Source organism: Nelusetta ayraudi, unplaced genomic scaffold (genome assembly GCF_046127955.1).
Source record: "Nelusetta ayraudi isolate G7.1 ecotype Tasmania unplaced genomic scaffold, CSIRO-AGI_Nayr_v1 ptg000004l, whole genome shotgun sequence".
In the NCBI taxonomy this organism is placed as follows: domain Eukaryota; kingdom Metazoa; phylum Chordata; class Actinopteri; order Tetraodontiformes; family Monacanthidae; genus Nelusetta; species Nelusetta ayraudi.
The window spans coordinates 16,784,535-16,811,466 of NW_027466054.1; the positions used below are offsets into that span (position 1 = coordinate 16,784,535).

A 26,932-nucleotide genomic window follows, 5' to 3' on the forward strand; every position below is an offset into this window, starting at 1 on the left:
CAGGTGCCAATGAAAAATTCTTCCGCTCATTCCAGCGTTCATTCTCTGTGTTTAAGCCGTCGCGACTGACACGGAGGATGACAAAATGTGTTTACGCACAATGTGTTTGACACTTTTTTTTTCCCCCAGGCTTTTTATCCGAGTATCAGTGAAAAAGAACTCAGGTGTCTCAGTGCAGAGTGATGCGTCGCTGCCGGTTCTGCAAGTGACCTCTGGCCAGTCACTCGCTCGCTGGCTTGGTGTACGCAGGGCAGTGGCTCAAATAAAGCCCTTCAAATCTGAACGCAGTCATAAACTTGAAGTCCAGCGATGTTAAAAATTAAAATAACCTTGACCATCTGAAAAAATTCCCCTCATTCAACTTTTGGCCTCTGCTGTCATTAAAGTTGAACTGTCACTGCCGTGTGTAATTTCTGTCCCTCCTGCGAGTCATTTGACATGGCAGTTACACATAGCAGCTCCTTCTATAGCCTCATATTTCCCCTAAAGGGTTCACATTTGGCTTCCTAAAGCCTGTTTTTTGGGTTGTTTTGTTTTTAGCAACCAAACAAGTCAACACAACGTCACAAAGTGCAAACAGACATGGAAAAACAATTAAAAGCAGGCGGTTGCAAAGAATGTCTTGTTGTTCCTGTCGAGGCAATGAAATGTGGAATCACAAGTTTAACCTGAAAAAAAAAGAAAAGGGCAGATAACGGCCGCCCACCACTCACCACACCCGTGTTGATGGAGAGATTGCAGAAGTACCCTGTCACATCCATTCTTCTTTTGAAAGCGGCCCCGCCCACGCGGCAGCCTCCGCTGCCTATATAACCCCCAAGGAAGTCAAGGTGAAGCACTCAACTGCAGATCTACCTGCCCTGGTACTCATCCCAGACCTTGCCAGCATGTCTCTCCGCAGCAGATCCTACAGCCAGAAGACCATGAGCGTCTACGGAGGAGCAGGGGGCAGCGGCACCCGCATCTCCACCGCCTACGCCCCGGGCTCCGGAGGCTTCAACCTGGCCGACGGCCTGGACCTCCACGTCGGTGCCAACGAGAAGGCCACCATGCAGAACCTGAACGACCGCCTGGCCTCCTACCTGGAGAAGGTTCGCAATCTTGAGAAGGAAAACGACCGCCTGGACAAGCAGATCAGAGAGTGGTACCAGAGCAGGGTGATCACCACCCACGACTACACCCACTACTTCGCCATCATCGACGACCTGAAGGACAAGGTGAGAGGAAGAGGGTCTCTCCAGCTACAGGGTTGATTCAGAGCCTTCTGGAAGGATTTTTAAATTCACAGGTGATTAAGTGAGGGAAGGTTAAAGGTACTGTTAACAGTGTGCGTCCACTGGAGGCCTTAAAGATCCTTCACCATGCGCGTGTGTGCTGATCACTGGAGTCCAGTGTGATGACACAAACCCTCACTTAGGCTCCACCTCTTGAAGGCAACTATGAGGAAGTTTGATGTGTTTTAGATTATTTTGGGATTTCCTGGAGCAGCAAACAGGACCGTCAGCAGGATGCCTACTATTTTTTATATTGTCAGACTGAATGTCTGTGGTTTGGTTGGAATCCCCACAAACTCACCATGAACAGCTCAAGACACCATTTTGCACGGAGAAAGCCAACAGCAAGAGGTTTCCTTTGGGGAAGTCTGTATATCACTCCCTTTTTGCTACCAAATCATGTCAAATATGGCGACTTAGTCTGACTTAGCATATTTAGGAGTTGTTGGTCATTTCAGCTTGACCCTGCAAATCAGAATGTCAGGTATGTCTGACATGGTTAGTCTCCTCATGAAGCCTGTTCACCAAGTTACCTTTTATGAGTACTGCTTTTGTCCAAAGTCCCTCTTGCAATCCAATATGTTTGTGTGCGTGCATGTGCTCAACACCATGCAGATACTAAAATATAAAACACAATGCGGAAAAACAACCGACCAGATGATCAAGAAGAGCATAGAACATGTCTGAGATGGTCCCGACTGCAGAGTGTTACTGCTTTATTCACTGGTGCACACTGCAAAGTCTCATAGCCGTCATAGCAGGCTCACACACACCGCTGAGCAGCAACAGCGCTGCATCACACTGGTTGTTGCAGCAACCTCTAAGATAGCTACACAATAAGTATTGGTCAGTATTAGTTGTCCCGTACAGCCCTTCTGAGCAGACACAAACAACAAAAATCAAACAAACTCAAGCTCCTAACATTGCATTTTCTGACCCCCTGGACCTCTTTGATTCCCCCACGCAGATCCGCGTGGCATCCAGGCTCAATGCCAAGACAGTGCTGGATATCGACAACGCCAAGCTGGCTGCTGACGACTTCAAGATGAAGTGAGTGCACACCCTCTCTCCATGCCACTCTGACACGTTGGTGACACTTCGCATGCACCTCCGAAGCAGGAGCTCCAACTGCCGCGCCGTGCTAACCGCCCTTTGACGCCCCTCCCCTCCAGGTACGAGAACGAGCTGGCCATGAGGATGGCAGTGGAGGCCGACATTGCTGGGCTGAAGAGGGTGCTGGATGAGATGAACCTGGCCCGGATGGACCTTGAAGGCCAGTACGAGAGCCTGAAGGATGAGATCATCATGCTCAAGAGGAACCATGAGGAGGTGAGAGGTCACCTCAACGCTCTGCGTTTGTGTCTCGCAGGCGTGCCTGCTGTGTTAATGCACGTCGGCCATCCATCTCTCAGTTGGTTTCCATTCACTATGGGACTAAGCAGTCAACATCTGTCAAAGCCGGCTATTGTGGTCGCCTGAGCTTCACACATGACCTGCGTTTCACCCCTGCTAATAATAAGGACATGCCAGATGGAGTCCTTCCAACTCTTTACTTTCCCCACGGCACCCCCTGCCCCCTCCTCATACTTCCAAGTATTCTTCTCTGCCTCTGTCGGCTCCTGGCTACTGTTTATCTACAACACAAACACACCAACAATGACTAGGATACGCCTGTTTAACAAAATCTAATGATAAATCCTTTTGCGAGTCAAGTCACTTGGCTGATGGCGCTGTGCCTTGTTACCCTGTCCAGGAGTTGGCGCTGCTCAGGAGTCAGATGAGCGGCCAGATCAACGTGGCTGTGGACGCAGGTCCATCCACCGACCTCAACCAGGTGATGACCGACATCAGGGAGCACTACGAGGTCGCCATCAGCAAGAACCGCAAGGATCTGGAGTCGTGGTACCAGAACAAGGTGAGGAGGTCGCAAACGACTCGCGAGTTCGGGAGTCATTGGTTTCGGACCGTCGGCCTAAGTGTCTCACTTCTGTTGTTTGTCCGTTGGCCCCAGATGACAGCCGTGGAGCAGGACGTCAAGACACACACAGAAACTCTTGTTACAAGCCACACAGAGATCAAGGAGCTGAAGAGCACCCTCCAGAGGCTCCAGATTGAACTGCAGTCCCACCTGAGCATGGTATGGATCAGCTGGATAGTAACGTCTTGCGAAACGTCGCGCTGAGTTGTAATCGCTCCCTCGCACCTCCCTCAACAGAAAGCGTCTTTGGAGGGCACTCTGGCGGAGACCCAGGCCCGCTACGCTGCTCAGCTGGCATCTCTGCAGAACATGGTGACGAGCCTGGAGGCCCAGCTGTCGCAGCTGCACGCCAACATTGCCCACAACAAGCAGGAGTACGACATGCTGCTGGACCTCAAGACTCGCCTGGAGCTGGAGATCGCCGAGTACAGGAGGCTGCTGGATGGGGAGGACGAGAGGTGAGGCCCAAAAGTGGAAGGACAAACGGAGGAAGGGGAGAAGAACATGATGTTATGGATAAATGGAATTACCATGTAAGGATTGAACTTGAGACTAACGTTTTATCTTGTGTTTTTCCCCCTCTTACCAGCACAAAACAAGGTAAACATAGTTTTTTTTGGAAAAATACAATATCTGTTTCAGCACTGAATTAGCTTTAAGAAACTTTGTGTTTTTGGCTCATCATTGTCTCATTTTCTACTCCCTCAGTGGTCACAAAGGTCATCACAGTGGTGGAGACGGTCGTCGACGGAAAGGTGGTCGAGAGCAGCAAGACCGTGGATGTGGACGTGGATGAAATTGAGTCATAAATTGGAAAGCTTGGCAAAGATTAATAAAAAAATCAAGCAGTTGAATTAAACTTTTTTTCTTTTTTTTTCCCTTGTTCTGTCTGGCCATAATGACAAGCAGAAGTGTCTCTGAATTTCTATGATGGCTGACAGATTTTATTCTCAGAGGTCGGTCTTGAGAGTGTGAGCCACACGGGTCGTTTCAGGAGCGTCCTCTTGAGTGGTTTTATTCTATTCTTGTGGAAAGGTGACATTCTGGCCATGACCGGACTGAGGAGGGATAGGGGGGTGAGAAGAAAGTAGAAAGGGGAAATGAGTGGGTGGGGGGGATGATGAGAGGGATAGAGAGAGGAGTAGCGGAGGCAACTGGCAACAATATACAACTATTGTGTTAAAAGAGAACAAAAATCGTAAATTTGCATAGCTAATTGTCAGATAGTGGGCTTATTCAAATGATAAACTGATTAATCTAAAGAGAGAAAAGAAAGAGAAAAAATAAATATATATATACACATATACACATATATATATACATATACATACATACACATATACATGCATATACACACACATATACACATGTTCACATACATACAAATGCATATATACCCATATATAAACATACATGCGAGTACATATAATAATAATAATAATAATAATAATAATAGTGATGATAATAATAACAGTGTTAATAGTAATAATAATAACAATAATAATAATAATAATAATAATAATAATAATAATAATAATAATAATATACTCATGGATAAATAAGGCAATAAGTTATGCAACAATGTGCAACAGTGTACCCGCGCTTGTGTATAACTGTGTGTGTGTGTGTGTGTATACTTGCATGTGTGTATACTTGCATGTGTGTGTGTGTGTGTGTGTGTGTGTGTGTATGGATGTGGTGCTGTGTGTACCTGAATGTGGGAGTGGGTGTGTTTGAGTGTGTCTGGAAGTAGGCTGCTACTTAGTGCGGCCTCCGAGGTTGCAAACGCCCCACGCCAGCGACGGGCTGGGGGCGATCCCGGACACAGCACACCCGCTGCAAAGCCGGCTAGGAAGAGGCCCGGAGTAGGCCCCCGGGCCTGAGGGCACCCGCCCCACGAGGAGCCAGGGATGACAGGAAGGCAGATACCCCAAGAAGAAGGGACACCACTCGGGGCGGACAGGCAGCAGAACCCGGCCTCCGGATGGGGGCCCTGAAATAAAATTTTCTATGTGATGGGTTTTTTTCCTGTGTCTGCAGTGGCAACATTCTGTACTTGCACTAAAACCTGCAAAAACTTCCTTGTTTGAACACGCTTCTTAAAAATGTCCAGAGGATTAGGATGAAGTTATACATCTACAGCTATGATTTTATTCTATGTGACATTGCAATGTTACACAACAAACAATAAAACCTGTATAGACCAGTACCTATCAAAAGCTAGATCCGATTCTACATCATAGAACCATTTGCGTCACTATGCAGATGAGTCAACTGCGCTGACAGTTTTGAAACAATGATTGTGGTTTGGTTGAAGGAGACAGTTTTATAAGTGAAGACACTATTTAAACTAGCTGCTGTGTCACTTTACAAAGGTACAGCGTTAAAGCTGCATGTGATTGGTTTTTCAAGCATTAGTTGATGGTTTTTAAAAGTCAGTTTTCAGTTTTTATTTAATGACAAAGGGCATTAAAGCACCAAGCCATTGACATGGTGCCTCCAGCTGGTCTGCTGCAATATTATATAACTTTGGTTGCCTGACCAGCACCCTATCATGAGAACACACTAATATGGTAACTTGCTCCCTTACTATTTTTTTTTTTTTGTGTGTGTACGTGGCCTCTGGGTTTGACATGACAATAACTCCATAAGCATAGTTATGAAACCATTAAATCATTTCAATACTGTGCATCATAAAAGTTGCACCGCTACAGAATTTCAAGACCCATCTGAATTACATTATTTTAGCTTGTAGAAGGCAAAACAAGGCACAGTCACTGTGTGAGTTATGTATCTATTTGGAAACATATTGACAGATAATTCAATTTATTGATTGGCAGAACTAACTGTTGTCAGAATAATGATGACTTAAATCTGAATGTAAGTGAAGCAAAGACAAACAAACAAAAAAACAGCAGGACCAAACAGTCTTTAGCAAGCCAAGACGCCTTTATTGATTTTAAGGTGTGCAGACATCCTGGGTTCAAATCCTGTCCCCTGAGGAGGACAAAGAATCAGAGGTGCTGCAAAGGGAGAAAGAAACATACTGTTTAAATTAAGTCAGACTGCAGGTGAAAGACATAGAGTTCCAGAGCGGGTTGCGTTTAGAAGAATGACGTTTCAAGGTCATTTACCTCCTGTCCGTCCAACAGCCTCTTTCCTGCACGTTATGTAGTGGAGGTAGTGGTGGACATCACCCTGCCGTTTTCAAGGCTCTCTGTGACCACATACACTCTGGACGTGGAGGAGGACGAGGATGAGGAAGTTGCGCTGCTGAAGAAGGGAGACAAGTGCATTGGTTGAAATTGTAAAAAGTCACAGAAGATGACAGTTGCAAATCGACATAGCGGCTTGTGATTTGATTTTTTTTTTTTTTTTTCTGAAGGTGATTCACCTCCCCTGTCCATCCAACAGCCTCTTGTACTCTGCGATCTCCATCTCGAGACGGGTCTTAATGTCCAGCAGCATTTTGTACTCGTGGCCCTGTTGCTCGATTTGTGCGCGCAGGCACATCAGTTGCTCCTCTAGGTTTGTGACTTGCGTTTGGAGGCCCTGGAGCATCATGCTGTACCGCGCTTTGGTGTCTACCAGTGTGCCTTCCAGGGTGGATTTCTGCAAATAGGAATGTAAACAAGGGAAGAGACTGGGTGTGTTATCTGGTTTTGAACCATGAAAATTGCATCTTCTGAATAGTGGGGAGGTGGGCAAAGAAAATCTAGATATTTCCACAGAAAAAAATATTCACTCACCATGCTGAGTTGGGACTGCAGTTCGATCTCCAGGCCTTGCAATATCGTACGCAGCTCATTGATCTCGGACTTGGATGTTTGGAGGGTCTCAGTGCTCACAATCACCTCCTTGTTCAATTCCTCTGTCTGTATTTTTTTCAAAAATGAAAATAAGTGTCTCATTATTGGATATGACACACAAGTATTGTGCAAAAAGTATATCAGGAAATAATCCACCCTGCCTACGCCCTATGACAGCTGGGAGAGGGTCCAGCAGAACCCCACCGCCCTAAATGCAGGAAGAAGCTAGTACTGAAAATGCATGGATGGACCAATGGATTTTGGTCAACTCTCACCTTTTGTTTGTACCAGTCTTCAAGTTGCTTGTTGTTCTTCTTAGCAATGCCCTCATACTCCTCACGGATCTCCGCCATAATTTCGGCAAGATTGACCTGTGGAGCAGCGTCCACCTCCACACTGATCTGTCCAGACATCTGACTTCTGAGAGCTGCCATTTCCTATGGAAAAAGAGGAGATTGATTACAAGCTCACCTTGACCAAAAAGTTTAAATTATTTACTACAAGTGAGATTTAATTCTTAGGGCAATGCTCAGATTGGTGGCAGGCGCCACAAATCACTGGTTCATGCACACCTCTTCGTGGTTCTTCTTGAGGTATACAAGCTCCTCCTTGAGACCTTCAACCTGCATCTCCAGGTCTGCTTTGCCCAGTGTCAACTCATCCAACATTCTCTTCAGAGCTGCGATGTCTGACTCCACTGACAGGCGTATGGCAAGCTCATTCTCATACCTGCATGGCACCAAGCGGTTAGAAAAGAGATTAGACTTTCACACATCATCCACAATCAGCTCTCCTATTTTGAGCACCTACTTTGCCTTGAAGTCGTCTGCTGCCAGTCCTGCATTATCTATGGCTAGACAGATCATTCCATTGGCTTTTCTGGCATCCTGGATCTGCAATCACACATCGATACAATGTCTACAGTCCAAGGTTTCTACAGTACCACATGCATCACTGAGGAACAAAGTGTGTATTTTACCTTTCCCTGGAGCTCAGCGATGGTGACAAAGTAAGCTGAGTAGTCACGAGCAGCAGGGGAGGTCTTGCTGTCCAGGAATTGGCGGATCTTCAGCTCCAGCTCAGCGTTGGCCTTCTCCAGGTTGTGCACTTTCTCCAAGTAAGCGGCCAGACGATCGTTCAGGTTCTGCATGGTGTACTTTTCATTGGCTGCAATATCGACGCAGCCAACAATGCTTGAACCAGAGCCTCCGCATGCTGCTCCTCCGTATCCTCCACCAAATCCTCCGCCGTAACCTACACCGCAGCCTGCACCACCTGCAGCGCCGTAAGTGTAGGTGCGGCAACCTGAACCAATTCCATAACCACTTCCACCGGCCACTGAGATTTTTGATCCCATGCCACCTCCAACGCCACACACACTGGAGGCGTATTTCCTGCCTGCCGGCAAGGTTCCAGCCCTAAAGCTTCCGCCGGAACGGGACTGAACGCTGTAGCTGGAGACCGATGCCATTGTGAAAGCTGCAGTTGATGAGTTTGCCTTCTGCAGACAGATTGAGATGGACTGAGATGAGGAGATTGTGCCTCCGTCCCCTTTTTATCCTGCACTGTTTCAGCCTCCAGTGTGGGTGGAGGCGAAGTGAGGTGAGGTAAAGAGCTCAAAGGGTGGAACATTATCCCAAATGCTTGCCCCGCCTCACGCACCATACACTCTGTTCTTAGTTTTGAGAAAGTGGGATTAAAATGAATTACACATTCATCAACCGTTAACGCCCTTAAAGTAGCAGGTGTGCTGGAACCTCCCCTTGCATTAGGCCTGGAGTAAAGCTGAGACTAGTCACTGCTTCATCACTAATCCAACGTGTTGAGACAAATCGGAACATTCAGCATTCATCAACGATCAACTTGGGAGTCATTGGTCAAAACAAAGTACCATTGTTTGGTCACTTTAAACTGTACTGCTTACATAACCCCAGCAGTTAGTTCACTCATTTATAGCAACAAACTGTTTATTTGAGTTTAGATTAGTTTGCAATATTTTTTTTAGATATATACTTTATCTCTATCTTTATTGTCCCCATGCAGGGACATTGTTTTCACATTTACAATACGTTTCACAATTGCCGTTCTATGAAGTGTTGTAAACAGCTTAGTTTTATCAAACAAATATACAGTCTCCACACAACTGTTATTTAGGTCAATGTTGACAGGGTTCAACCCCACTTGTTACACTGAAATCTGTTGCCAAACATTTGGTGGATCCCCTGAAGCATCCCAGGAGAGATTGACAAGACTGACGCTTTCAGTGAAGTGTGCAAAGGTTTTTGGTGTTAAAGGAGCTGTACTATTTATTTTTTTATTGGTCTTGATATTTATATTTGTATTTTGAAATAGTGCTGTTGTGATAATGTAAATATTTTTAGCCGATGTCAGACATCATAATACTGTAGTAAATGAGTACTGGCTGAAAGAGCCCCCTAGGAATCTTTGCTTGGGGTCCCACCTAGTTTTCTCTTTTTTCTACACATTAGTATCTGCCTTGTATTCATTTTTACAAGAATGATGTTTCTATACTAACAAATATCGTGACATGTTGTTTTAAAGGAGCTTTATCTGTCATTGTTAAACTCAGCTGAATCATCTGGTCAATTCCCACGGGTTTTCAGCTTTGCCAGTGTTCTGACATGTGAGTTGTTGGTACTGAATCAGAGCCATAACTCTTGAGAAACACTACCAAACCCTGCAGCGGTGATCAGGCGCATTACCAAGACAACAGGCATAGCAAATACTGCAAAATCCACAGGTTAAACTGGTTTTTTGCTTCTTCTTTTTTTCCCTTAAGCTAACATTGCTTTCTCTGAAACATGTTTGTATTTTCTTCAACGTGTTTGTTCATTGTTAAAGTCTTTGCTTATTGACATTATCATTCTTCTTCTTCTTTTTCTTCTTCTTCTTCTTCTTTTTCTTAAAATTCGAAATATAACATATATTCATCTTATTGGTGGTCATAAAAATGGCTGTGTCAAAAAAGCTGGTGCGCAAATGTGGAATTTTTAACGTGGCATTTATGGAAACATTAATTGACGCAACTTTATTTCTTGATGTTGTGGTGCCTTCCTTATACACATTTTTAGTGAGTGTTTAGTTCACAACTGGCACTCTATTAAAATACATTTGAAGAAAAAACATTTTTTCCTAAATGTTTACTAAAGCCCTAGACGACCGCAAGGCCCAAAAAGAAGAAAAAACAACCAACTTTGTTTTGTTTTTTTGCAGCTAATGAAAATGCTCAGTAAATGTTCACAGTTCTGCACTGTAAATTCACACAGTAGCATATGTTAAGGGCATCTGTACAGTATCCCCACCCACCCTCCCTCCCCAAAAAAAAAACACAAAACAAAACTAAAACTGTTTATGTTAAATTGTTCAATTTAATTGTTAAATTAAACAAGCAAACAGAGTAGGCACCTTGGTAAAATTACTCCATAGAGGACCCTCAAGACAGAACACAAATGAAGGGTCATAATAATCATTCCCCGGGCCTCCCCCACAAGGGGGCGCAACACCCCACCAGGAGATGGTGCCACCCTCTCTCACCTATGGCACGATCCAGCCCTGCACTAGAGTAAAGTCACTCCAGGCTGTGCTACACTCATGCTGCTGGCAGTCCCACAGAGTAGTGCAGGTGAAGTAAATCGAAGTGAAAGGGGGAATAGGAAACCTTGCAGCACCTCCTGTAATTCAATGCAAGATATGCAACCTAGCGATGTGGTCACACACTGTTCTTGCTTGAGTCGATGGCAGGTTGGCAGCTATTCAAAACTGAGAGGGAAGTGAAACCGAAGTCATCCCACCTTACAAGTTTTCACTTTTTTGTAAACATTTATTGCCGCTGGATTCTCAAGTAGCACGGCTAACTAGTTTTCTGTTAATTATATTTTTATAGACAACAAAAGAAGGTTAACTTGGCCAAGGATAAAACTCATGACCTTCCAGTCTCAGGGCACTCTCATACTAGGCCATTTAACTGGTTTATTTGGGACAAAGACACACAAAAAAACGTACACAATCTGATAAGAGGCTTTAATTGCTTGCTGTTTGTTACAGACAAAGTTGCACTTGCTCCATTTTTTAGCTTTATTATATGCGCTGTACACTGCGGGTGGAGGACATAAACACTTTGGAGGTGGAGGCGGCGGAGGTGGAGGAGGCGGAGGTGGAGGAGGAGGAGAAGCCCGCAGTGCCGACACTGGAGGAGGGAAGACAAATAGATGGGTTGACATTTAAGAAAAAAGAACAATTTTTAGATGGACGTATCAGCTTGTGGTTTATTGTGGTTGTTTACCTCCCCTGTCCGTCCAGCAACCTCTTGTACTCTGTAATCTCCATCTCAAGACGAGTCTTAACGTCCAGCAGTATTTTGTACTCCTGGCTCTGCTTTTCAATGTCAGAGCGCAGGCACATCAGTTGCTCCTCCAGCTGCGTCACTTGCACTTGGAGGCCATGGAGCATCGTGGCGTACCGAGTTTCTGTGTCTGCTAGTGTGATTTCCAGGCCTGATTTCTGCAATCGAAATAGAAATGAAAGGGAGCGTTAAGTAAATTTTTCTTTTTCAAAATTTGAAAGTTGTATATTTTGAATAGTGGGGGCCAAATGAACTTAAAAAAAATGTCCACAATAATCATTTTACCAAGCTGAGTTGGGACTGCAGCTCAATCTCCATCCCTTGCACTCTGGAACTGAGCACAGTGATCTCGGACCTGGATGTTTGGAGGGTCTCAGTGCTGACAACCACTTCCTTGCTCAGTTCCACTGTCTGCATTTAAAAAAAAAAGAAAAAAAAAGAAGATGAAAATGATGTCATGTAATGGATCTTACATACAAGTGCTGGGCAAAAGTAATTTCAATTCTGTCAGGAAACGACCAGGTTTTTGGTCAACTCTCACCTTTTGATTGTACCATTCTTCAAGATGCTTGTTGTTCCTCTTGACAATGCTCTCATACTCCTCGCGGATCTCAGCCATAACTGCAGCAAGATCAACCTGAGGAGTAGCGTCCACCTCCACACTGATCTGTCCAGTCACCTGGCTCCTCAGAGCTGCCATTTCCTATTGAAAATGAGGGGATTGATAAGAAATAATATTTATTTAACTTCAAATTGGATTGAATTAAAAGGCAAATGCTCAGATTGGTGGCAGGTGTCCTATGCATACCGCCACATGGTTCTTCTTGAGGAAGATAAGCTCCTCCTTGAGACCTTCAACCTGCATCTCCAGGTCTGACCTGCACATTGTCAAGTCATCCAGCAGTCTCCTCAAAGCTAAGATATCAGCTTCCACTGACTGGCGCATGGTAAACTCGTTCTCGTACCTGCATGGCAAAAAAGAGGTTAGACTCTCAGGCATCATCCACAATCAGCTCTCCTACTTTGGGCACCTACTTTGCCTTGAAGTCGTCTGCTGCCAGTCTTGCATTATCAATGGACAGACAGATCAATCCATTGGTTTTTCTGGCATCATGCATCTGTAATCACAGAAAGGTCAGGTTGAAGGTTTCTACAGAACCACACAAATCACTGTGGACTGAAATGTATATTACCTTTTTCTTGAGCTCAACAATGGTGGCAAAGAATGCTGAGTAGTCACGAGTAGTAGTGGTGGTCTTGTTCTGCAAGAACAGCCGGATCTTCTGCTCCAGATCAGCATTGGCATTCTCAAGGTTGCGCACTTTCTCCAAGTAGGTGGCCAGACGATCATTCAGATTCTGCATTGTGTACTTCTCATTGGTTGAAATACCAACGCAGCCTCCAAAAATTGAACCAGAGCCTGCAGAGATGGCTCCTCCATATCCCCCTCCATATCCTCCACCGTAACTTACACCACAGCCTGCACCACCTACAGATTTGTAGCTATAGCTGTTGTAACCTGAACCAAGTCCATAGCCACAACTTCCACCTGCTACAGAGATTTTTGATCCCACACCACCTGCACCACCATACACGCTGGAGGCGTATCTCGGTCCTGCTGACATGGTTCCGCACCTAAACCCTCCTGAACTGGAGCGAGCGCTGTAGCTGAAGGCCGATGCCATTGCTGCTGCTGACGAGTTTGCCTGCTGCGGATAGATCAAGATGGAGTGAGGTGAAGAGATTTGCCTCCGACCCCTTTTTATCCTGCCCTGTTCCAGCCTCCAGTGTGGGTGGAGGTGAGGTGAGATAAAGAATTTAAAGGTTGAAACATTATCCCAAAACAGTCACCTTGCCTCACCCACCACACACTCTCCTCAAGTCTGTTTTTATTTTTGGGAAGGTTGGATTAAAATGAATTACGAGTTCATCAACCGTTAATGCCTTTAAAGCAGCAGGTGTGCTAAAAGCTGCCCTGTTCATCACTAATCCAACATGTTGAGACAAATTGGGCAAATTTCGCATCAGTCATCAAAGGTCAGTTTGGATTCATCAGTTGACCTAATTAGCATGTCTTTGTTCAATAGAGGAAAGTGCAGAACCCAGGGGAAAGATGTGACCTTCTATAAGGGCTTGCACTCTCAACACAGATTAGCCCCAAACCAAATCAAACCATTTTAACTGGGACAAAAACAAACAACCCATTTTGTCAAAGGCCACGGGGAGCTTAGGAGGAAGATGCGGTTGCGCTCTGGAAAAGTCAAACAACTGGAGTTGCCCATCAACCTACCAAGATGTCGTGGTTCTTTTGGAGGAAGTCGAGTGCATGGAGAGAACGTGCAAAGCCACTCAGAAAGCACCATGTCAAAATTCAACCTGCAAACTGCTCAGCTTCAGCCTTCTTCAGGTTGTGCACTTTCTCCAGGTAGGTGGGCAGACAATCATTTAATTCTAATTCTTATTTAATAAGTAACTGCTGACTATAATTCATGCAAAAACTAATTTTAAAAAGTTTAGTTAAGTTTAGATTAGTTGAGTTAAGTTTAGTTTGAATCAGAGATTCCCATTATCTGCGTCAATGGCAGCAGAAAATCTCTACAGTATGTGTATGAAGTATCAAGGTTGTCTTTATTGTCCCTGAGTGTCTCACAGATGTTAAAAAAAAAAAAAAGAGTATGAATATTAAACAAAAAAATCACATCAAAAACAACAATTTACAATCTTAACAACTGTGCTTTACAACAGTTTTATTAACATATATATATATATGTATATATACATAATATATATACATAAATGTTTTATATGTGTGTACATATATATATATATATATATATATATATATATGTGTGTATATATATATATATATATACATATATATATACATATATATATGTATATATATATGTATATACATATATATATACATATATACATATATATACATATATATATACATATATATACATATATATATGTATATATATATATATATGTATATATACACATACATATATATATATATATATATATATGTATTATATATATATATACATATATATATATACACACACACAAGGAAAAACCCACAACGCTACCTCAGCAACACCATTTGTCCTAATATTACACGTGGTTGCTCTTTACTGAGCACATTTAATACGAACTGTTACAGCCACTTTTCATTCTCTCCTCCAAAATCAATATCAGCACTGTACATAAATGTTTAGATGCATAGAATTGATATTTTTGTGACATTGTCTCAAACCCTAATGTTTGAGTGACTCACACATTAGGGTTGGGCTCAGGTGAATCACCAGGCCAAATCCCACGTGTTTTCAGCTTTACCAGTATTCTGACATGTGAGTTGTTGGTACTGAATCAGAGCCAAAGTATAAGAAATACTGCCAAACCCTGCAGCAGCCATGTTCAGTCACATTACATATGTATAATATACATCACATAATAAAATGTAAAATATGCTTAAAATAGACAACTGTCTTCCTTAAAATCAAAATATATTACAAAATCGACTGATAATTCCGTGATCAGACAAATATTAGACAAATATTATATATTCCTACATAAAAGTGTTTGTCAGATAATTCCCTATTGTTCGTTGTTGGAATGTGTCATACAGCTAAAATGAAAATTATCCAATATCATGTCAATATGAGGTCAGTCTTATTGGCCAGTAACCCAACATCTACAGCGAAACTTGTCTGGGCATATAAGCAGCTTGTGAACTTTCATGAAAAAGTAAAGTAACTCCAGACTGTGCTCTGCTTCTGCTGGCACTATGACAGAGGAGAGCATGTGAAAAAGGAGGAAGTGAAAATCTTGCTCCCCCTGTCTTTCAATGCAAGATATGCAACAGAGCAGTGTTGGCACACATTGTCTGTTCTTGTTTGTTTTTTTGTTTGTTTTTTTGTTTTTTTAATTTTGTGAACTGGACCTTGAGTCTGTTAATAAATAAATCTAATCTAATCTAATCTTGTCTGAAACAAGCTGCATTTAAAACCTGAGGAGGAAATGAAATTGATCGATGCCACCACATACTGCAAGCCCCAACCCTGCTCACCAAAGTAAACAAAGGACTGATCTACCAAGACTGCCTGATTGCCTGAAAGACTGAAATTAGCTTTAAACTTTCTAGTTTACTTTACATTTTGTGCCAGTGATGACAAATACGACATGAAATACATGTTACTGCCCTTGCTTCAATATCTTTCCCAACCAAGACAAACAGAAAGTACAGGAATGGTCTGATTAAGTTCTAAAATAAAACGCCCTGTCTCTCACATATATACAGTATATATGCTTCACAAACACATTAATTGTGTATGTGAGGGACTTTGATGATATTTGTAAGAGGTTATAATAATATAAACAATAACATGTATGAGACTATAATTATATATGTCAAAGACAGTGATTGTGCAAGAGAGAGAATGACAGTGTGTGTGAGAGAGAATGATAGCGAGCAATCGAGCTCAGATACACAGGACTCCTCTTCGGCCAATCAGCACTTACTTTTGTACACATACGTTGATGGACCGGTGTAGGTACAGAATTTCAACTCACTACTATGTTAACTGGCTACCTTTGTTTACTCGCATCTGTCGTTGTCCTAGCTACAGCGGATGTTAGAACCAGGAAGTGATTTCACTTGTTGCCCTTGCCACTGCTGGTATGTAAATTATTTCTTCAAAGTCGCTTATTTCACGCACTTGTCCCGTTTTCGTAGCATATATCACCCTAAATAAATGTCACGTAACGTAGTCGTGCTTGGAACCTTGTGTAGGCTCATTCCAATAGCGTCAGTACCTGGTACCCACGTTTGTTCTGATAATAAAAATGATAATAATAAAAAAAAAACAATATGTGTGTTCCATTTAATGGCAAGCCGATCACCAAACGACAGTAATAATAAACTTCACACGCGTAAGAAGAGCAAAGAACACACGGACGATAACAATAATATATGTATTTTATTTATTTTTTTACTAAAAAAAAAAAAACAAAGCTGAGGACCCGACAAAGGCGGGGCTTGAACCCGCGTCGCAATGACGAAAACTAATAAATCTAGCATTTTAGCCACTACTCCACCGACGTCGTCTCGATGAACTTGCTACTCTGTGTTATGTTGTTTTATGGGGTTGTTACGTCCACCTGGTGAACCCAGTTGGTGGACAAACACGAGACAATCAGGAAATCAAACGAGTCTCAATGAAACTGAACAAAGGATTTATTATTATAAATGAACACAAGGTGGGGGAGGATGGGGCAGGGTGACTGTGCCTAAATAAATGAAATCAATATAACAAAAGTAGGCCTGCCTGGCTGAACTCTAAAGAAAAACAAATAAACAAGATGCCTCACTGGCTTATCTAAAAAAAGGTCTCTAAAAACATACAAGTGTGGCACAACCAATAAACCTAGTGGGATAACAACAAATCAACTACGTGCGTGCAAAGTGTATAGGGTACCCCAACTTACCTACTCCCTCAAACCTCCCACCACGAGTCAGACAAAGAAAAAGCATGTGTCTGAGCAAACAAATCAAACAGCAGGAGCAAGAGGACTGGAAGGCCGCAGACCTCCATTTTATCAGGTAGCCTCCGTCCTGATAGGCCAGCTCGAAAGACAGGCCAATAGGAGGCGTGGCCAGGCAAGCACCTGAAAGGAAAAACACAAAGGGGCGGGGTGGGGGGACAAAAAAACGCACGCTGCCTGCTTGACACGTAACACCCCCACCCATATAAGTCCAAACATAATGTTTGGAACAGCATGATATACAACTACAACGCACGTGACATGGCATCAGCCAGAACATTCTCAGATCCCTTTTTATGGTGAATCTCAAGGTTGTGGTTCTGAATGATCAGGGACCAACGCATGAGACGTTGGTTTTGATTATGCATCCTATGGAGGAACACAATGGGGTTATGATCTGTGAAGTGCAAGGACTTTCCTGGTGTGAAAACGCCCCAATTCGCTTTCTTTGGTCCGGACCAAAATACAATGTATCTTTTTGGTTTGGTGTGGTTCCTTTTCACATTGCAATTTTCGCAAGAGTCCCAGGATTTGACAACAAACCCACATGTGTGCAAAGATCGTGCAAATCATTGGACAAAACTGTCCGGGGTGGGGTAACACGGTAAAATACGGAAATTAAACAATCATGGATCTCCAGCGTGCTGTACTCGTTGTGCTCATTATGTTTGTTTTTTTCCACACAAACATAAGTGTTAGCAGGTAATTTGGAGCATCAGAGGCTTTTGATGCAACGTCGATTTTATGAGGAGATGTTTACCATTTTGTGACAACAAAGACGTTTGGCAAGAACCGCCTCCTCATTGCTACACGTTGAACCACGACTCATGTTAGCCTGACGGTCCGACGACATGCTACTAAACTTTCTACTATGCTAACCAAAACATCATTTCCCATAATGGTTGTGGCTACGGAAGCCTGTGACGTGTAAAATAGTGTGTGATTTCACAACTGGTTCAAGCCACGGTGCGGTCGATCTCACACATCAACCAATGGTTCGTTTGGAAGCGAACCGAGACCACCTCTCCGGCGAGGTCTTGGACCGGCTGTTTGCTCCGGACCAGAGTTCACTGGTTTGTATTCACACCAGCCCAAAAGGTCCACAAAAGGGACTTTTTTGGTTTAGTCTGAACCAAACAGGGCAGGTGTGAATACGCCCTAAGTGTGTATCTAAAGATTTAAAGATGTTTATTATGACTGTGTATGATACTGTGAATATGGATACTGTGAAAATGTATAGTGTATTCGGTAGTTTTGTCGGAGACGGAGCGAGTTAAAAGAGTATGCTCCGCCGCCATGTTGAGCCCAAACACTGTAGCTGTAAAGTCTGAAACAGGGACAAGAGATTGAAGCCATTCATTTGTGTAATCCGAAGATTTAATAACATTTATTTTGTTTATGACTTGCTAAGCAGGTCAGGGTTTTTTTTCTTGGTTGGAAACTTGGAGCATGGCGTGCACACACGTGCAATTTGTTTAAACATATTCATGTCAATGATTATATGATTATGCATATTTATATCAGTGAGTATGTAATTAGGCACAAGCATCTATTATCTGTAAAATTACCTTCAAAATTACTATATCTTTTTTGAACCGAACTGAGAACTGAGAAATTTGAATTTTGAACTTCAATCATAACTGGTTGAATTATTTTGAGCTGAGTCGCACTGAATCTTTTTCTATTGAATTGAACTATTGAACTCACATTTTGGCTTGAAATACTTGAGTTGTTTTAAAGAGTCAAACTTTTTATTTTTGTTCATGCTTTAAATGTCCTTGGAGTTATTGTGGTCCACCGAAGAAGAAAAAGAAGAAGAAGAAGAAGCAGGAGGAGAAGCAGAAGAAAAAATGAAGGAGAGAAAGAAGAAAAAGAAGCCTCGAGGTTCTTGCTCTTTCCCTTAAATATCATCCCAGACCAGAGACACGTATAAATTACATATTCAACAGATTCATTGAGATGCTCTTCTTATTTGGAAACCTTTTGGCCATCAGGGGTTATTTTCCGTGATAACAGTAACATTAGATCACCTAGACCTTCGTACTTCTCACACTGAGAAACACAACATTTCAACAGGAAGTCAGGTAAACAAAAGGCAGAGACAGTCCCCAAAGGCATACCAAACAAACTCAAGGCCATGCCTTTTGACCCCCAGGGTTTCCTTTCCCGTGACATGTAAATCGCGTTAGTTAATTACAAATAACAAGTGACACACAGCAAGTCTGGGGCGACAGTACAAACCGTGGCTGTTGTGTGCAAAACTGGCCAGCTGAGTGAAAACCTCACATTTCATTGTTGTTGTTGTTTTTTATTATTTGGGAAAAGTATCCCGCTGGATTCCAAAGGTTTTTACTTGTCAGAGTTGTTTTGAACCTTGCACAAAATTTAGACTTGGTCAAATCACATTACAGGTTCGCCTGGATAAATTAACTTTCCTAAACTGAAGTTCATTGCTACCACAACCATACTGACTGCAAAATCCCCACGCAAAGATATTGGTTCGGTGGGGGATTTGAACCCAGAACCTTCTTGTCGTAAGGCCACAGCGCTAACTGCTGCACCACTGCATAAATATGTTTTCTTATTATTTATTGCCTCCTTCACTTGTTCACACGCATGCCCGCAAGACTTTGCTTCGGCCCTTGTTGAAAGAATCAAACAAGTCCAGCCAAAGTCCACTGGACCAAACCAGCCACAGAGGGCCCTCTAATCTCGAGGGAACAGGAAGTAGGAAATGGAGGGGAGTACAGGTGGAGACACGCTGGGACTGACACGGATCACGGCTCAGACTCCTGCCCAATTTTTTGTGATATTTTCTGCAGGTCCAACCAGTAAAAACAGGTAATGTGTTTATTTAGAGGGATATGTATGGCATGACAGGAAGTGATTTGGCATTAAAATATTGATAATATTATTAAAATTATTAAAGTAATATGATTTATTTTAAAAAAGACTGTAGGAGTTTGTTTTTTCAACAATGGCCAACAGATGTACAGCTCAAAGAGCATTTTAATTTGCACCGATGCACACTAGCACCTCAATTTTGACCAGGTACATTAATTGCACCCTGTCCCCAATTAGCCAGGTGAACTCAATCAATGAATAAAAGCTGCAAGCAGCGTTTGTGGGACTGAGCATATGTGGCGGCTGCTTGCCGACGACGTCCACCATCGGCCTACTCCCCCTAATTCCTGCTGATTCCCCCCACACCTGCCGATGCCCCCTGACAGATGCCGATGCTTGCTGATGACCCCTGACGCCTGCCAGCGCCCCCAACACCTGCCAACCACTTCCGACGCCTACAGTCCCCTTCAGAATCCTGCCAAGCCTTGCCAATGCCTGCTGATGCTTGCCGACCTGTGCCGACCCTTCCCTGTCGACTCTTCCCAGAGTTTTGAAGCGTGTTTAGTGGGTGAAATGAGAACTTGAAGAGGTCTTACTAATCATACATGTAAGAAAATTATGCACAGTATTTTTTTTTTTTTGAAAGGCTGTTGAATGTAAACTATAGGCCTTGATGAGACAAACACGTGGGTTTTTGAATGATGGCAGTACCACCTTCCAAACAGCAACAGCAGCCATTTATGTGTGCGTTGCTTAAAAAAAAGAGGAATAAATAAAAAGGCAGAGGGAACTGCAGCAGCTGAGTCATGTCTTTCCCCCACAGAGCTCTGTGGACACAAGATCCTTGCTTCTGGCCTGCAAGCACCAAAATGAAATCATGTGTGGTGAATTCTTCCAAGTGGATCCGAGATGTGTAGATGTTGAAGGAGTCTCCGTTGACACCGACTTGGTTGTATAAAAACAGGTTTATTACAAAGAAGTCAGAAAGGGGGGGAGGTCTCGTAGTCGGTGTGAACAACTCCAATGATCTAATGTTAACATCACCTTTTATACCCTGTAATACAAGATAAGCGGAAACGGATGTTGGGGAGGGGAGTATGCATCTTATGGAAAGCCCCTCGCTACCCCGAAAGGGGCCTCAACGTTTCTTGGCACAGGAATTACAACAGTGGGAATGTACTGGACTGGTACGATGCGTTGCCTCTGTTTCACTCACACCAGAGCAGAGTGCATTTTTTTCTGTCCGTGGGTCTACCCCACACATTTCACTTTCCAAGGGTCCAGGCGATAGGTGGAAGGACGTAGGTCCGTTTTTGACAAAATGCCTGTCGACCAAAGACTGGCAACGAAAGGAGCGGGGACATTTTTACTCCCTCTCCCTGAATGTGCATAAGACTGATTTTCGACTGGAAGCACGGGCTCTTCGCTGTCTGCACCTGACGGAGACACGCGACAGCGACCGCCACGACACGAGTTTTGCATGTTTCACTGACACATCGCAGCTGCCCGAGGAACTGAGTGAGGTTCCCTCCTCACTGTGGGCTGCTCACAAATACGATGTGGGACTGATCAAAGGTGCCGAACCGGTGAAGATCACACCCAAAAGTGATATTCAGCCCAACCAGCCGCAATACCTCTGAAGCCAGAAGCTGTTGAAGGGATCACTCCTGTTTTTGATTCTCTTCTCGAAGCAGGTGTCCCATGCCCAGACTCGCCAGTGCGCACGCCCTTGTTCCCTGTCAAAAAGGCCAGAGTTCCTCCTGAACGTGATGACTGGAGGTTTGTTCAAGATTTGAGAGCAGTTAACGCTGCTGTCCACGCCAGGGCACCGAACGTGCCCAACCCACACACGATTTTATTGCAAATTCCGACTGATGCAACGTGGTTCACAGTTGTTGACCTGTCCAATGTTTTTTTCAGCATTCCTATTGACCCGGATAGCCAGTTTTGGTTTGTTTTTTTTTGCCTGGTCAGAAGCGGCTGAACACGCATTTACAGCCGTGAAAAAGGCCCTGCAGTCGCCACCCACTTTAGGCGTCCCCGACCCCACGAAACCGTTCGTTCAGGCTGTTGATGAGAGAGACGGATGCATGACTTCTGTTCTTTTGCAGAAACACAGCACTGACCTCAGACCTGTTGGTTATTTTTCAGCTAAGCTCGATCCGGTTGCAGCGGGCCTGCCAAAGTGTCTGCGCGCCACAGCTGCCGCTGAAGAAGCCCTGTCAGCATCCCGCAACATCGTGGGATACGCGCAGCTCACGTTGTTGGTACCGCACGCCGTGTCCCTGATTCTAGCAGAGCAGCGCACGTCACATCTCTCTGCCGCACGGTACCTGCGTTATCAGACCTGTTTGCTCGAAATGCCGAATGTGACTGTGAAGAGATGCAACACATTTAACCCAGCATCTCTCATGCCTCTCCCCACCGACGGAGAGCCACGCGACTGTATAGCAGAGCTAGAGACAATTTGCTCCCCTCAACCCCTTGCTAATGCTGATTCTGTTTTCTACGCAGATGGTTCAGCGTTCCGGGATGACAAAGGCGCCAACAGAGTTGGTTACGCAGCTGTCTCCGACTCGGAGGTCATCTGTTCTGACTCCCTTCCATGTCACCTCTCAGCACAAGGGGCAGAGCTGGTCGCGCTAACTGAAGCATGCAAATGTGCTGCGGGCAAGTCTGTCACAATCTACACAGACTCCCGTTATGCGTTTGGTGTCGTTCATGACTTTGGGGCACTGTGGAAATGCAGGAACTTCCTCAAGTCAGACGGGAAGCCGGTGTTAAATCATGTGCTTATTGCTGACCTCTTGCAAGCCGTACTTTTGCCCTCCCAAATAGCAGTATGTAAATGTTCTGCTCACACTAACCTACGTGACCCTGTCTCCCAGGGCAACGCTAGAGCTGACGCAGCAGCGAAGTCAGCTGCAAGGCTGCCCGCACCCTCGTCAGCAGCAGCACCGACGATGACAGCCTCAGTTGAGGAGGCTGATGCATCACTGGCTGAGATGCAGTCCCGTATAAAGGAGAAGGCCGCTTGGCGTTCCGCCGGCGCACGCTGGGACCGCGTTACTGACATTTGGGTAGGACCAAACAGTAACCCGTGTCTGCCAAAACATTTGTTCCCGCATTTTGCTAAATTGACACATGGGTTAGACCATGTGTCAAAGGGGGGGATATTGGAGTTAATCAATCAATTTTGGTTCACTAGAGGGTTTTCAGTCGTAGCACAAAAGCATTGTGAAGCGTGTTTAATCTGCCTCTCGCAAAATGCAGGCCGACCAGTCAAGATGGCAGCAATAGCAGCACACCCGGCTCCAACCAGACCGTTTGAACACGTCATGATGGACTTTATCGAATTGACACCGTCAGCAGGGAAAAAGTATTGTCTGGTCATGGTTGATATGTGGTCGAAATGGGTCGAAGCGTTCCCCAGCGCCACACAATCAGCCAACGACGTGGCCAAGGCCTTGCTGACTGAGATAATTCCTAGATAGGGAATTCCAAACAAAATCTCCAGCGATAATGGGACACATTTCAAGAACAAGGCGCTTAATCAAATCGGGAAACTGTTTGGCATTGACCTCAGAAAACATTGTGCTTATCACCCTGCCAGTGGTGGGGCGGTGGAGCGTGAAAACTAGCAACACACTAGCAAATTAGCCAAGTGTTGTGCCGCCACTGGCCTGCCGTGGCCAAAAGCTCTTCCCATTGTCCTGATGTACACGAGAATGAGGAGACGCGCACGCGCTAATCTCAGTCTTTTTGAAGTTTTGTTTGCAGCTCCTCCCCAGATTGGGATGACTACAGGAGGAAAGGCACTCCCCTCAACGGCCTTGTGTGAAGATACAATACTAACCTATTGTTCCAACCTTGCATCCGCTCTAGCAGACGTAAGGCGTCAAGTGTCCGCTGCTTTACCCCAGGTTGCGATGGGACCGCTGCACTGCCTGAAGCCTGGCGACTACGTCCTGGTGAAGGACCTCCAGAGAAAGAGCTGGAGAGCGAGTCGCTGGCTAGGGCCATTCCAGGTGCTCCTGGTGACACAGACCGCCGTCAAAGTCGCTGAGAGGGCCACCTGGATCCACGCGAGCCACTGCAAGCGAGTCGTCGCCGGGGAGCGGACAAAGGCACTTCAGAGGGAGGAGGAGAGCCACGGGCCGGATCATCACCTGTCGCTGTAGGACGCCGAGGACGCCGGGAGCTGACGAGTGAAAGGTGAATCAAAACGCTTCACTCCAACGAAAGCAGCAAGATGGCACCCATTCCGCCGGCCAGGCTTTTGCGGCGTACGGGGCACGCTGGTCTGTCTGGCCCTCATCAGCTGGATCATCGTTTTCACAATCTGGTGCTTTGAACGCACGGAGAGTGCACCACACTTTACACTACACCCCACATAAACCTCAGTGTAGGTCAACCAGGACGGGCTGACCGACACAAAAGATGGGCCACAACTGACATGCCCACTCATTCCCTGAAGACTCCTGCACACGCGTATGCAACCAACCTCTGGTGGCATTACGACAACTCTGCGGCACGAGCTCAAGGACATGTGAATTGTTTTTTCTGTTCACGCATGCCGCACTCGACTGTTCAACCATCGTTCGGAGCTATTGCTCTCGGGAGAAGAACTACACTGTGTATGCATTGAAAATGATGCTACGCTGTAAAATGTAGTACAGGTGCAATTTCAGTTTTCAGGAGTGTTTTTAGCATACGCATAACAGTAGCTTAGAGGTTAATGTTTAATGAGTGTTATTTTTAGTACAACTGTAAGTTTGTATTACCATGTGCCTTGCAGATTCCTGCCTTTGCGATCACGGGAAGTATAACAGTCCGAGTTATGATGTTTGTGTCTGAAGCCAATGGTGGACATGAATTGATGTTTGTGTGGATATTTTCACTTGTGTGTCCTGTGATCAAGAATGATCAAAAAGCGGGAATGTAATGGAAAATAAGTATTCTTGGCATCCCCTGTGTAATCTGTCATGTCTCACTGTATAACCGTCTCGAGACATTCTCCTCGTGGCCCACCAGGGTGACGTCACTGTATGTCTCCTCGAGACATTCTCCTCGTCGCCAGCCAGGGTGATGTATTCATTGTTTTGTCTCCTCTCATCCTCCCCTCCTCTTTCCTTATCTTATCCTCTCCCGGTCCACTGTATACGAGACCTTCTCTTTCCTTTCCTCTTTGCACTTGCACTCGCATTCATTTGAGCTGTTGCACTTGTTGCATCTGTTCTGTTGGTTGTACTGTGTTTGTGCCTCGGAGCTCCAATCCCTTTTATTTGTCTGTTCATTAAATTACTTATTCTCCCAGTATTCCTGCATCGGCATCTTCGCTCTTTTCCACAACACCTTTTATACCCTGTAATACAAGATAAGCGGAAACGGATGTTGGGGAAGGGAGTATGCATCTTATGGAAAGCCCCTCTCTACCCCGAAAGGGGCCTCAACGTTTCTTGGCACAGGAATTACAACAGTGGGAATGTACTGTACTGGTCACGTCCGCACCAGACTCTGTAAAGGAACAATAACGCCTTATGTGGAGAGATACAGCAAGGTCATCAGTAGTTCAGATACTACGCATGCATTTAAGTTCAAGTGAGCCAGAGACACAAGGAGTGTGTGTTGGAGCACCCTACCCCTCCCTCCCCCCTTGTTAATCGCTGCAGCCTCAGGCTGCACTTTGAGCTGAGATCGAGAGTAAAGGTTTACGTTAGCTCCGTTTTTGAAACCTGGGAAACAAACGCTTCTAACTCGGCCAGTTCTACTTTTACAGTAAAGATATCGGCATCATCGTTTAGCTAACGTTTTCAGGAATCTAACTGTGTAACCAGATCGACAAGAACGGTGTAGGTGTGGCCAGTGAGTGAATGGACAGTCCGATTTTGGGGGGGGTTCAAACAAGTTGAAATATCTCACTTCCTGTTTGTCGAACAAAAAAGTTAGCACATATGGGATGTAGAGATTGACCAGAGGAATGCATAGGTTTTTGTTTGACGTCGATTCGACGTTCCTAGGTGAAGCTAGGAGCATTTTAGTTTCCGGGGGGATGATTTTGAGTGTACTGTGACTATAGGGGGCCGTAAAATGAAAATGGTTGGGATCTCAAAAACTTACTTGATCAACTTTTTTTCATGAAGGTCTTGTCTGTGTCATACTCCATTTTCAAGCCAAAAACACTTACGGTATATTCGCAGAGGGCGCAAACACCGGTCTGCAGCCAGACCCCTCTCGTCCGGTCGGCAACGGGAGTGAGACGGGCTCGACTCGGCCGGTGAACGACGAGAGAATAGTCAGCCACGGCAATATTTGAAAACATGTATGAGGACTGTGAGTGTACTGTGACCTCAAGCAACATTAGTTTTAAGACTATTTGCAACGTACAACCGCTGAATCGTGTTGATGAACTGTTAGCAACCACCGCTAACTCCGTGCTCTGCATGTTATGTGTGTTGTGTTCGCTGGCAGCCAAACTGAAGAGGCAGCGATTTTGACTCGCAAGTTTCACTCCTTATAGCGATGTTCACGCTGCCAGCATGGTAACATCGGTTGTATAGAGCTCTTCCTGCTTTGTGCTTGGTGTGGGCTTAAGTTGTGCAGATATTCTTGTCTAATAATAAACGACTCTATGACTGAAGTGATCGTTTCAGCGTACATATTTTCTCTGCTAGGACAGTGTTTTGATACAAGTCAACAGTATGAAACGAAATCATTCTAAGCCCTATTAAAATGTCTTGCAAAAATACAAAACAAAAACACGGTCAGTACACAAAGTAAAATATATTTCCGGGGACACGGAAGGCACAAAAAACGTCCAGGGACCTTCGGTCCGCCTTGCGGCCGTAACTCAGCCCCCGCTGGGTCCGTACGAAGCTGGATTAGCCGCTAAACAGCTGCTAAAGAGTGAAGCCTTCGTGACGGTAAGTGTTTAAATTGTGCCTGTTTCGTAAAGTTTGCCGTTTCCTCTTCACTCCCGCACCGGCAAACTGAGGAAGTGAGGCTCAGCAGCAACGAAGAGTGTGACCCCGGGCGGGGGCGTACACCGGCAAGGCTGGGGGTGGAGTGAAGTGAAATACTTGTTCATACTCGTGTTACTACTCACCTCGTG

General features: G+C 44.7%; 4 protein-coding genes across 6 annotated transcripts in view; 1 reads left to right on the top strand and 3 right to left on the bottom strand.

Annotated features, from left to right (window-relative positions):
* The first annotated feature begins 832 nt into the window (after nucleotides 1-832).
* On the top strand, nucleotides 833-4,069 carry krt98 (keratin 98). Of its 2 annotated transcripts, XM_076038827.1 has the most exons (8): nucleotides 833-1,217; nucleotides 2,242-2,324; nucleotides 2,447-2,603; nucleotides 3,028-3,189; nucleotides 3,286-3,411; nucleotides 3,490-3,710; nucleotides 3,842-3,852; nucleotides 3,961-4,069. In XM_076038827.1, the coding sequence occupies exons 1-8, from the start codon at nucleotides 888-890 to the stop codon at nucleotides 4,059-4,061; spliced, it is 1,191 nt and encodes a 396-aa protein (XP_075894942.1). In that variant the 5' UTR covers nucleotides 833-887; the 3' UTR covers nucleotides 4,062-4,069. The 2 variants fall into 2 exon arrangements, with proteins under 2 accessions (XP_075894942.1, XP_075894949.1); XM_076038834.1 differs by lacking the exon at nucleotides 3,842-3,852.
* Nucleotides 4,070-6,179: 2,110 nt separating this feature from the next.
* Nucleotides 6,180-8,625, bottom strand: LOC142896827 (keratin, type I cytoskeletal 13-like). Of its 2 annotated transcripts, none has more exons than XM_076038767.1 (8): nucleotides 8,041-8,625; nucleotides 7,872-7,954; nucleotides 7,634-7,790; nucleotides 7,337-7,498; nucleotides 7,002-7,127; nucleotides 6,647-6,864; nucleotides 6,387-6,522; nucleotides 6,180-6,275 (listed from the first exon to the last, which is right to left on the bottom strand). In XM_076038767.1, the coding sequence occupies exons 1-7, from the start codon at nucleotides 8,530-8,532 to the stop codon at nucleotides 6,420-6,422; spliced, it is 1,341 nt and encodes a 446-aa protein (XP_075894882.1). In that variant the 5' UTR covers nucleotides 8,533-8,625; the 3' UTR covers nucleotides 6,180-6,275; nucleotides 6,387-6,419. The 2 variants fall into 2 exon arrangements, with proteins under 2 accessions (XP_075894882.1, XP_075894872.1); XM_076038757.1 differs by having other exon boundaries at nucleotides 6,387-6,525; nucleotides 8,041-8,623.
* A 2,463-nt stretch (nucleotides 8,626-11,088) lies between these two features.
* Nucleotides 11,089-26,932, bottom strand: part of LOC142896848 (keratin, type I cytoskeletal 13-like) — a 28,266-nt gene continuing 12,422 nt past the window's right edge. Inside the window, exons 6-7 of the mRNA XM_076038791.1 lie at nucleotides 11,365-11,582; nucleotides 11,089-11,268 (exon numbers count right to left, since the gene is read on the bottom strand). Coding sequence (XP_075894906.1) covers nucleotides 11,160-11,268; nucleotides 11,365-11,582 — 327 coding nt within the window. The 3' untranslated portion in view covers nucleotides 11,089-11,159. The remainder of the gene's footprint in view (nucleotides 11,269-11,364; nucleotides 11,583-26,932) is intronic.
* Nucleotides 11,701-13,245, bottom strand: LOC142897815 (keratin, type I cytoskeletal 13-like). The gene is made up of 5 exons (XM_076040403.1): nucleotides 12,618-13,245; nucleotides 12,460-12,542; nucleotides 12,233-12,389; nucleotides 11,966-12,127; nucleotides 11,701-11,835 (listed from the first exon to the last, which is right to left on the bottom strand). Exons 1-5 carry the CDS (start codon nucleotides 13,107-13,109, stop codon nucleotides 11,701-11,703), a joined length of 1,029 nt encoding a protein of 342 aa, XP_075896518.1. The 5' UTR covers nucleotides 13,110-13,245.

Coding starts and splice junctions, on each gene's coding strand:
- LOC142897815 (XM_076040403.1), bottom strand. CDS start 13,109: ATGGCATCGGCCTTCAGCTACAGCGCTCGCTCCAGTTCAGGAGGGTTT. Junction 12,543..12,617: donor TTGTTGAGCTCAAGAAAAAG/GTAATATACATT, acceptor CTGTGATTACAG/ATGCATGATGCCAGAAAAAC. Junction 12,128..12,232: donor TCAAGAAGAACCATGTGGCG/GTATGCATAGGA, acceptor CATTTTCAATAG/GAAATGGCAGCTCTGAGGAG.
- LOC142896827 (XM_076038757.1), bottom strand. CDS start 8,532: ATGGCATCGGTCTCCAGCTACAGCGTTCAGTCCCGTTCCGGCGGAAGC. Junction 7,499..7,633: donor TCAAGAAGAACCACGAAGAG/GTGTGCATGAAC, acceptor CTTTTTCCATAG/GAAATGGCAGCTCTCAGAAG. Junction 6,526..6,646: donor CTGTTGGATGGACAGGGGAG/GTGAATCACCTT, acceptor TCCCTTCTTCAG/CAGCGCAACTTCCTCATCCT.
- krt98 (XM_076038827.1), top strand. CDS start 888: ATGTCTCTCCGCAGCAGATCCTACAGCCAGAAGACCATGAGCGTCTAC. Junction 1,218..2,241: donor TCGACGACCTGAAGGACAAG/GTGAGAGGAAGA, acceptor TCCCCCACGCAG/ATCCGCGTGGCATCCAGGCT. Junction 2,604..3,027: donor TCAAGAGGAACCATGAGGAG/GTGAGAGGTCAC, acceptor TACCCTGTCCAG/GAGTTGGCGCTGCTCAGGAG.